General features: G+C 55.5%; 1 protein-coding gene, 1 long non-coding RNA gene and 3 other non-coding genes across 12 annotated transcripts; 2 read left to right on the top strand and 3 right to left on the bottom strand.

The window, feature by feature from the left end:
* The first annotated feature begins 127 nt into the window (after positions 1–127).
* PHB2 (prohibitin 2) lies at positions 128–6,362 on the top strand. Of its 8 annotated transcripts, none has more exons than NM_001266316.1 (10): positions 128–419; positions 569–653; positions 1,260–1,339; positions 2,262–2,446; positions 2,813–2,942; positions 3,055–3,158; positions 3,585–3,662; positions 5,213–5,289; positions 5,799–5,804; positions 6,003–6,362. In NM_001266316.1, exons 1-10 carry the CDS (start codon positions 293–295, stop codon positions 6,028–6,030), a joined length of 900 nt encoding a protein of 299 aa, NP_001253245.1. In that variant the 5' UTR covers positions 128–292; the 3' UTR covers positions 6,031–6,362. The 8 variants fall into 8 exon arrangements, 5 of the variants coding, with proteins under 5 accessions (NP_001253245.1, XP_077809109.1, XP_077809112.1 ...); XR_013400614.1 differs by having other exon boundaries at positions 156–419; positions 5,706–5,804; XR_013400617.1 differs by having other exon boundaries at positions 156–419; positions 3,055–3,170; positions 3,592–3,662; positions 5,701–5,804.
* On the top strand, positions 3,228–3,496 carry LOC114671230 (small nucleolar RNA U89). The gene has a single exon (XR_003721111.1). It is a non-coding gene; the product is annotated as a small nucleolar RNA U89 (small nucleolar RNA).
* Positions 6,363–7,277: 915 nt separating the features above from the next.
* Positions 7,278–8,484, bottom strand: LOC107000739 (uncharacterized). Its single transcript, XR_001447874.3, has 2 exons — positions 8,351–8,484; positions 7,278–7,502 (listed from the first exon to the last, which is right to left on the bottom strand). It is a non-coding gene; the product is annotated as an uncharacterized LOC107000739 (long non-coding RNA).
* MIR141 (microRNA mir-141) lies at positions 7,511–7,605 on the bottom strand. The gene has a single exon (NR_031957.1). It is a non-coding gene; the product is annotated as a microRNA mir-141 (primary transcript).
* MIR200C (microRNA mir-200c) lies at positions 7,935–8,002 on the bottom strand. Its single transcript, NR_031956.1, has one exon. It is a non-coding gene; the product is annotated as a microRNA mir-200c (primary transcript).
* Positions 8,485–10,119: the final 1,635 nt, after the last annotated feature.

The following is a 10,119-nucleotide window of genomic DNA, read 5'->3' as shown; positions in this document are numbered from 1 at the left end:
AAAGTGGGCTTGTAAATGGCGATGACTTGCCGTCTTGCGCTGCCCTCCCTGGGAGGGCAGCCCTCCAGAAAGGGGCGGGACTTCCGTATGCGCTCTTCCTGTGCGCGAAGTTCGGGTGGGTAGTGGGCTAAGGGGGAGGGTTTCCAAGGGAGCGCACTTCCGGTGCCCTTTCTTTCGCCAGCATTACGGGCCCGAACCCTCGTGTGAAGGGTGCAGTACCTAAGCTGCAGCGGGGTAGAGGCGGGCCGGCACCCCCTTCTGACCTCCGGTGCCGCCGGCCTCAAGATCAGACATGGCCCAGAACTTGAAGGACTTGGCGGGACGGCTGCCCGCCGGGCCCCGGGGCATGGGCACGGCGCTGAAGCTGTTGCTGGGGGCCGGCGCCGTGGCGTACGGTGTCCGCGAATCCGTGTTCACTGGTGAGCAACCTTCGCCTGCTCGCCGGACGCTTCCAGTCCCTCCCCCAAACCCCTTGCCCTATCTCACCGGTCCCCGCGCCCCACCACGAGCCTAGCTAGCATTTACTCTGAGCAGCGGCCTGGCCTGATCACCACCCCTCTCCCCACAGTGGAAGGCGGGCACAGAGCCATCTTCTTCAATCGGATCGGTGGAGTGCAGCAGGACACTATCCTGGCCGAGGGCCTTCACTTCAGGTAATGGCGGGCAGAGCTTACTGACCCTGACCTTTCACCCTTGACGCCGACCCAGCAATGGCTGTAGTGGGACGTGCAACAGGATTCAACGCTGCTCTTTTCCCTCCCTCCTCATCCCTGCTCCTAGGATAGTGGGTGCTGCGCGAACCTCCAGCAGCATATGAACTGTTGTTTTCGAAAGGGACAAGAGAATCTCTCCTTGTCGGTGGTCATGGGGAGGAGCAGGCCAAAAAACGCCTGGTGAGGGGAAACCGGGCAAAGCTAGTGAAACTGCGGCTTTTTTGGGGGAGGGGGGCGCGGGAGTTTTGCTGTGTCGCCCAGGCTGGAGTGCAGTGGCGCGATCTCGGCTCACTGCATCCTCCGCCTCCTGGGTTCAAGCGATTCTCCTGCCTCAGCCTCACGATTAGCTGGGATTACAGGCGCCCGCCACCACGCCCGACTAATTTTTGTATTTTAGTAGAGACGGGGTTTCACTATATAGGTCAAGCTGGTCTCGAACTTCTGACCTCAAATGATTCGGCCGCCCAAAGTGCTGGGATTCCAAGCGTGAGCCACCGCTCCTGGCCGAAACTGCGGCCTCTTAATACCTATCCCTGTCCCCTCCAGGATCCCCTGGTTCCAGTACCCCATTATCTATGACATTCGGGCCAGACCTCGAAAAATCTCCTCCCCTACAGGCTCCAAAGGTAGGTCTGAGCACTTGGTAATCACATGGCAGGTGGGAAGATCAAGGGAGCTGGCAAGAAACCCCAGGTGAAGATGGTAGTGTCAGGCCTTTAGGCCTTAGTTTCCATGTCTGCAAGAACTGTAACAAAAATACCTGCCTCCCGGGGTCAAAGCAGCACATTCTGAACACCCTGTGTTTGCGTGCTTTCTACTGTCTCATCCCTGACATATTCAATAAGAGTATTGTTTGTCCTTGTCTTATTCACTGCCTAGATCAAAGCTTTGTTTTAAAGCCTTTTTTTCTAATTGCTTGACTTACTATATCTACAGTTACATCCACTAGTATACTCTGTTCTGGAGAAGTTTGTCCCTACCCTTGACTAGTTCACCTATTCTCTCCTTCTAGACCACACATAAAAGCCATGCCTTTGAGTTCCCCAGACCTCTTCCTCCTCCCCACCCACCCCCCCCCCGACACACACACACACACACGCATACACCCTGGGTGAGGTAGGTCACCTGTAACCTGTAATGTACTTCTTTGTACTATACCTAGTGCAGGTGGCTTATTCATGTATTAAACTGCTGGGCCCTGGAATACAAGATTCATTAAGAACATTTTTGTCCCCCAAGTCCTTACAGGAGACGTGATTACGGTACAGCGTGAAAGCACCCACATTAGAGGTTGCATGGAGTACAGAGGGGGAAAGAGCAGTCAGCCCTGCTGGTGACGGGGTTGCAGTTCCAGGCTTCACAGTGGGTGAGGGTGCATTTCACCTGTGCTGCCTCATGTGTTCCTTGTCAGCCTGATTAACTCTCCTCCCCCCAGGGCAGTGCCAGGCTGTACATCATTGCACAGGGCATATAGGGAGGAACATGAAGGAGAAAATGCTTGGGAAAGGGTGTTTGGCCTTGACCAGCCACTGCTGACCTCAATCTCAGACCTACAGATGGTGAACATCTCCCTGCGAGTGCTGTCTCGACCCAATGCTCAGGAGCTTCCTAGCATGTACCAGCGCCTAGGGCTGGACTACGAGGAACGAGTGTTGCCGTCCATTGTCAACGAGGTGCTCAAGAGTGTGGTGGCCAAGTTCAATGCCTCACAGCTGATCACCCAGCGGGCCCAGGTCTGACTCCCACCACCATCTGCATGGTGTCAGCCTTTCCCTTCTAGGCCCAGAGTACTGGGAATTAGGAAAGGCAGCTTAATAGAAGAGGATTGTCACCCTAGTGCCATTTCCACCTAAAAGCTGTGCTAATTGCCACTGTGAGATAAGGAGAGCCAGCATTAGAACTCGGTAGCACTTGGTATTAGGAAGCACAGAGGAAAATGGCCAAGTCTTGGCTTTTCCTGCACCTCTTTCAGCAGAGAGGCTTATGTTATAGGTTTGCCTGACAGGAAGCTAAGGCAGCGCATATTGTATTGAGAGAGTGAAGGATTCGGGGTCGCAACCCAGTCCCCTCAAACCACCCTTCCCCACCCCTGCCCTCAGGTATCCCTGTTGATCCGCCGGGAGCTGACAGAGAGGGCCAAGGACTTCAGCCTCATCCTGGATGACGTGGCCATCACAGAGCTGAGCTTTAGCCGAGAGTACACAGCTGCTGTAGAAGCCAAACAAGTGGGTGAGTCGCACGAGCAGTGGGGTGAGGGCTTCCGAGATGCAGGAGGAGGAAAGACTCGGTGGACGGGGCTCCTGACCCAGCACACGGTCTCCCTGACTCTCTCCCGCTACAGCCCAGCAGGAGGCCCAGCGGGCCCAATTCTTGGTAGAAAAAGCGAAGCAGGAACAGCGGCAGAAGATTGTGCAGGCCGAGGGTGAGGCCGAGGCTGCCAAGATGATATCCTTCTGCGTGAGAGGTCTCGGCCCAGTCCCTAGGGCACCTGAGTTCCCCATCCTCCTTCACGGGCAGGCTGATGAGACTAAGGCGAATGCGACTCCGTGCTCTCTGGCCCTTGGCTCCTTGTTGCGGGTGGGGGCTACAGATGAGATCTGAAATCTTAGCGGGGGTACCTGAGCCCTGACTCCCCACTGTAAGGCCAGATCAATAGCACTGCTGGCCTTGCCTTCATTTCTGCTGCTGCCCCTAGTTCCTGGCAGCAGCCTGCAGGGAGGCCCACAGGTGGGGTCCAAGGTAGAGCGGGCACAAGCCACCTGAGCGCAACCTTGGATCTGACAGCCCAGAGGAGGACTGTAGCAAGGGAGTGTGGTAAGGACGGGGCTAGGGATTGAGACCTGCCCTTGTGTGAACCTTAACCCTCCTCACCTGGGAGAAGCACTGAGCAAGAACCCTGGCTACATCAAACTTCGCAAGATCCGAGCAGCCCAGAATATCTCCAAGACGGTGAGTGTGTCAGCCCAGCGTCTCTGATGGGGCTGCCTTGAGAAAGTGCTTTCAGTTAAGGCACATTGAGGTGAGGGAATTCGAACCTTGCTTGTTTGGGTTTCTACTCAGAGTGGTTTTATGGCCGGCGCAGTGGATCACCTGAGGTCAGGAGTTCAAGACCCACCTGGCCAACATGGTGAAACCCCACCTCTACTAAAAATACAAAAGAAAACTAGCCTGCTGTGATGGCGTTTAGCTATATTCCCAGCTACTCAGGAGGCTGAGGCAGGAGAATCACTTGAACCCAGGAGGCAGAGGTTGCAGTGAACTGAGATCACGCCACTGCACTCCTACCTGGGCAACAGAGCAAGATTCCGTCTCAAAAATAAATAGCCGGGCGTGGTGGCTCACGCCTGTAATCCTAGCACTTTGGGAGGCCGAGGTGGGCGGATCACAAGGTCAGGAGTTCAAGACCAGCCTGGCCAAGATGGTGAAACCCCATCTCTACTAAAAAAATACAAAAAAAATTAGCTAGGCGTGGTAGCGGGCACCTGTACTCCCAGCTACTCAGGAGGCCGAGGCAGAGAATTGCTTGAACCTGGGAGGTAGAGGTTGCAGTGAGCCGTGATAGCACCTCTACACTCCAGCCTGGGCAACAGAGCGAGACTCTGTCTCAAAAAAATAAGTAAATAGGGCAGGTGCAGTGGCTCACGCCTATAATCCCAGCACTTTGGGAGGCTGAGGTGGGCGGATCACAAGGTCAGGAGATCGAGACCATCCTGGCTAACACGGTGAAACCCCGTCTCTACTAAAAAAATACAAAAAATTAGCCGGGCGTGGTGGTGGGCGCCTGTAGTCCCAGCTACTTGGGAGGCTGAGGCAGGAGAATGGCGTGAACCCGGGAGGCGGAGCTTGCAGTGAGCCGAGATCGCACCACTGCACTCCAGCCTGGGTGACAGAGCGAGACTCCATCTCAAAAAAAAAAAAAACTAAGTAAATAAAAAACGGCCGGGCGCGGTGACTCAAGCCTGTAATCCCAGCACTTTGGGAGGCCGAGACGGGCGGATCACGAGGTCAGGAGATCGAGACCATCCTGGCTAACACGGTGAAACCCCGTCTCTAATAAAAAATACAAAAAAAAACTAGCCGGGCGAGGTGGCGGGTGCCTGTAGTCCCAGCTACTCGGGAGGCTGAGGCAGGAGAATGGCGGGAACCCAGGGGGCGGAGCTTGCAGTGACCCGAGATCTGGCCATTGCACTCCAGCCTGGGTGACACAGCAAGACTCCATCTCAAAAAAATAATAATAATAATAAATAAATAAATAATTGGCTTCTCCAGTACTTTTCCCCTCATCAAGAATGATTCCTCTGGATTCCCTGACCTTTTGTTCTTGCCTCTGTTACTTTGCTAATAGTCATAGCTGCTGCTCGGTGCTCTAGATCCCTAAATGAGAGTAGAAACCATGTCTTATTCATTGCTGTATCCCTGCACTAATCTGCATGTGTTCCATTAAGTGGCTACTGAATTGCAGGGGTGGAATTGAGGTCTTTGTATTTCCTGCCCTGTAGATCGCCACATCACAGAATCGCATTTATCTCACGGCTGACAACCTCGTGCTGAACCTACAGGATGAAAGTTTCACCAGGTGAGAGATGGGACCACACAGTGGGGTCTCACAAAGAACGTGGGACTTGGGTCTGGGTGCTTGGGCTCTGGAGCCTGCTACAGCTGTTCATATGGCTCTGAGAGACATTGAACCAAAATTAGAAAAGGGGGTGGTTGACAGTTTCTATCTTGTGTCTCATAGGATTGATTTTATGAGATCAAATAGGATTATTCACATAAAAAGCACTTTAATTATAAAGTTTTCATCCAACCAAAAAGTGATGAAAGATGATACTGAGTGTTCTTACTCAAGAGCCCTCAAACTCCTTTGGTGCGGGGAGGGATGTTAGGAAAGGAGATGAGAAATAGCAGTGGCCATGAGAACACGCCACCTCCTTTCATGAATCAGAGATTCCTGGCTGTCAACCCTGTTTGTCTTTTCTCTTGGGAGCAAAGGAGGGTTCAAAACTGAGTGGGGCCTGAAGCTGTCAGCTAACATGTGCATTTCTCTTCTCTGCTTCCTGTTCATCTGGCGATCTGGCACCACAGAGGAAGGTAAGTTGTTGCTACTTCTGTGGGGTCCTGCAGGCCACCTTCTCCTAGTACCTGCCTCCTACCCTACTCCCTTTCCCACCTCCCCGCAGACAAACCCTCAATCGGGGTAGGAGGGTCGTAGAGGGAATGGCCTGGAGTGTCCTGCCTCTCACATTTATGTCCCCTAATAATGTCATCATCTATCTTTTTTTCCTACAGTGACAGCCTCATCAAGGGTAAGAAATGAGCCTAGTCACCAAGAACTCCACCCCCAGAGGAAGTGGATCTGCTTCTCCAGTTTTTGAGGAGCCAGCCAGGGGTCCAGCACAGCCCTACCCCGCCCCAGTATCATGCGATGGTCCCCCACACCGATCCCCTGAACCCCTCTTGGATTAAGGAAGACTGAAGACCAGCCCCTTTTCTGGGGAATTACTTTCCTCCTCCCTGTGTTAACTGGGGCTGTTGGGACATTGTGTGATTTCTCAGTGATTTCCTACAGTGTTGTTCCCTCCCTCAAGGCTGGGAGGAGACAACCACCAACCCAGGAACTCTCAATAAATTTTTATTACTTAACCTGAAGTCAAGGCTTCACGCTTCACGTGTTCACGTGGATAACGGGCAGCACGCATGCGCACGTTCACATATGCGCTCCTGAGTCTGTCTTTGTGTCTGCCAGCAGGGGGCGCAAACAAATCTGGCTGCGGCAGCTACGGGGAAGCTGGGCCTGGGCTCCAAAACAGGACCCAAACTGGGAAGGCTGGCCCTGAGTTCTGGAGGCCCAGCTGTGCTCTTCACCCCACCCTCCATTTCTCCCACACCACCTGTTTTTTTAAGGCTGGACAGCCATGGCTTTGCTGAGCCAGATTTAAAATCTGATGACCCCAACAGAGCTGCTTCCTTGGTTGCAGGGTTCCTTGTGACTGTGGGGAGCCTGCCTGTGCCTGTTGAGGCACTTCTGTGCCCAGAAGCCCGGTGGATTGCGTGGCCTGCTATAGGCCACCCACACTCCATTTCTCAGTCACCAGGCGTGAGGAGCTGCTCGCTAACAGGGCCCCCCCGTGGAGGTGGGCTTTCCCACAGCTCTGGGGCCAACGGAACAGGTGCCTGTCTGTTCAGTCCAAAGATAAGCTGACACTTATCTTCCCAAGACAGGCCTTCCTGAATCTCAGGCACCAGAGAAACAAAGCCACTGTTTATACCTGAATCTCCCACTACTGCCCATTTCCCATCCCTGCGGGGAGACAAGGAAGATGTAGAACTCAGACAAAACATGGGGGCAAAGTATGTACAGGAACTGCCAAATGCAGATAGGGCAGCAGGTGGATCTGAACAGAGGGACTGGGTTAATCAGCTTCGATTTTTAAGATGTTTTTCTCTGCTTAGGGTTGAGTATCGAAGGACAAAGCAGACGTCGCAGCCCCAATCCTGAGTTGCTGGGAGGCTGAGATCAACAATTAGACAAAAGACAGGTCAAGTGACCTGGGTCAGTCTTCCTCATGTTCCCATTCACACTTTATTTCATGTTCCCAAAGCGGGAAGACAATGGAGGTGCCTAGGGAACCAGTGTTTCCAAATCTTGCTGCAGCCGTAAAGGCAGCCATTTTGTCTTCTTCCCATTGTTCCCCTTTGCCTAGTGATTCGTCCCCTCATCCAGAGGGGTGAAGGTCAGAGGTTGTTGGTCAGTAGTCCTCCATGGTCTTCAGGGGTCCCTGAAGGTCACTGCCGAAAAACCGACCCGGGGGCCATCTTTACCAGACAGTGTTAGGAGCTTCACAATTAGACCATCCAACACTGTACTGGAAGATGGACCCAGGGCCGGCCAAAAGAGAACTACGGTGCATGCTCACCAGTTGCTACAGGGACCCTGGCCACAGGCCAGGTCAGGTCTCTTGAGAGGGGGCGAGCCAACCCCAAGCTCAAGGTCGACTGTGGGTTCTAGATCCACCAGGTGACAAATCGCACTGGGTGGGAGGAGGGGCTGGGGCCCATTGTGTCCCTTAGTGGCAGCCAGTCAACAAGAGCCACCCCTTGTACAGCACTCTCAGCTCAAGACAAGGGGCTTCCGGGGAGCGTGGGAAGTGGGGAGGGGGCTGCAGCCAGCTAAGAGCTGGGGACCTGAGGCGATGGATGTTGCTGACACAGGGACGGGGGCCTCCATCATTACCCGGCAGTATTAGAGACTCCCAACCGCACCCAAACACTGCTGGGTAAGACGAGGGCCCCCACCCAGCCCGCCCACCTTGGGTCAGGCAGCTTCAGGCCCAGGCTCCCTGCGGAAAAGCTGCAGATCCCTGGCTCCCATCCCCCCACCACCCGAGTCCCTGGGGACACTTCCTGGTGAGCCTTGCTACCCACCACCAGCCACACCCTGGGTCGCTGATTGCTAGGCCCAGGTTGCGGTCCAAGCAGCCTTCCGAAGCCCCTCGCCCGTCGGCCCCCTGCCTCTGAGCCACCTTCCCCCACCCCCGCAGCCTGTCCTGACCCGCAATACACACCGATTTACCCACCCTCGTCCCCACTCTGCAGTCCCTAGCTCAGCCCAGGACCTCTCCCCTGGTGGCCTTTACCTGTCAGCGGGCCCGCCTGCCCCCAGAGAGTGGGTGCCGGGGAGACGAAGGGGCTTTAAGGCCCCAGATTTCACGGCCTAGAGCCCGCCCTGGCCTCCGCTCTTCCTCCTTCCTTCTCCGCCTGCCGGGCAGCGCAGGCTCCTTACCTGGGCCCCGCCTGCCACCCTGCGCACAGGTGTGTCCTCCTGCCATAGGCTGCCCCTCACCGCCTTAACCCCTTCCCTCCCAGCGCCAGCCATGGGCACCTCCTCTAAGGCTTGGCCACTCCTCTGGGCCTCCCACCCTCTCCCAGGGGCCTCTTTCCTCCAACCTGCCCAGTCTCACCCCTCTCTCCAGAGGAACAAAAAGAGGGGGGCTGTTCTCAGGTCCCCTCCCCACAGCAGCTGCTGCCCCCAGGACTAGCCCATTCTTCTGTGGCCTCAGACCCTGCCCACAGCAGAGCTGGAAGGCCAGAGAGATCCCTGAGGTCAGCGAGGGGTCAGCTGGGCAGGAGTTGGGCTGTGCCGCCACGCGGTGCCCAGCCTGTGCTGGGATCCCCTGAGGGAAAGAGGAGGGAGAAGGCCCCGCCAGGCCTGTGAAGGGCAGGTGGGTCCCAGCAAGGTGCCCCTAGTGTGGAGTTACCCACCGCTACCCAGAGACCCCAGCTGGCCCGGAGCATCAGCCCTGCCCCTCGACTGAGGCCTGCAGAGGGAATGATCGCGCTCCACTCTCGGACCGAGCTGCTCCTGGACCCACCTCACAGCACAGCCCTCAGTGGAGTCCAAGTCCCACCCCAAGGGCAGGTAGCCCAAGGGCGGTTAGAGGAGGTGGGACTTGCCTTTGTGCAGCTCCGGCTGGGATAGAAAGGGCGTTGCTGGGAGCGGGGACCTGAGCCCGACAGGTGATTGCCCCACCCGCGCCCTGGAGGGCCGTAGCCCCAGGGAGCTATTGTGTTGCTCAATCCCTAGCTGTTCTCTCTCTCGGTCTTTGTTTGCTTCCTTCTTAATACCCGCCAGCAATTATTTGATGCTTGTGATCGGGTTGTGAATCTCTCTCCCTGACCAGCCTAAATTCCAATTCGGGGGACTGCGAATGCCTGTGGTGCCGGGGCCTCTATAAGAAGGACTTGCTGAATAATGCACGCCCAGCCTCTGGGCTTTGGAACCTGTGCCTTCTCAGCCTTTCCGGGAGTGGGCGCCAGCCCTTCCTGAGGGATGAGTCCCACCGGCTTTACTCCCCAGGAGACCAGTGTTTCAAATAAAGAAGAAACACCAATCCTGACATGGGGGAAGGAAGAGGGGACCAAAAAACAAAGCAATCTTCAAGCCAGCCAGCTCTTCAAACTCTGCCCAAAAGGATAAGGGCGGCAGCAGCCTGGATGAGGGGAGGAGCTGGGCGCACCTGGGTGCACTGAGGAGCCAGTCCCTGTTCCCGCCAGAGGGGACGCAGCAGGGCTGACCTCGGGTCTGCGCTTCCGGCTGTTAACTACTCTTCTTAGTTCAGATCTGGAAGTCGGCATCAGGGGAGTGTGATCAGGCCCCCCTGAGGGTGGCCCCAGCTGCAACTCCAGGGTAAGGAGTATGGACTCTGGGGCCAGACGGCCTGGGTTCAAATCCCAGCTTCACTGTTCCATAACCCTGTGACCTTGGGCAAGTGACCAAGTTACTTAGTCTTTCTGTGCCTCAGTTTCCTCCACTGTAAAATGAGAATGATAAAAGTGCCTAGACTGAACTATCGTGTGTAGTCTTTTAGTGCCTGGGCACATGGCGAGCTTGTGGTGAGTCACTGTG

Source organism: Macaca mulatta, chromosome 11 (assembly GCF_049350105.2).
Source record: "Macaca mulatta isolate MMU2019108-1 chromosome 11, T2T-MMU8v2.0, whole genome shotgun sequence".
NCBI lineage: Eukaryota > Metazoa > Chordata > Mammalia > Primates > Cercopithecidae > Macaca > Macaca mulatta.
Note: the sequence above shows the minus strand (reverse complement) of the source record. Positions and strands in the feature narration are given on the sequence as shown.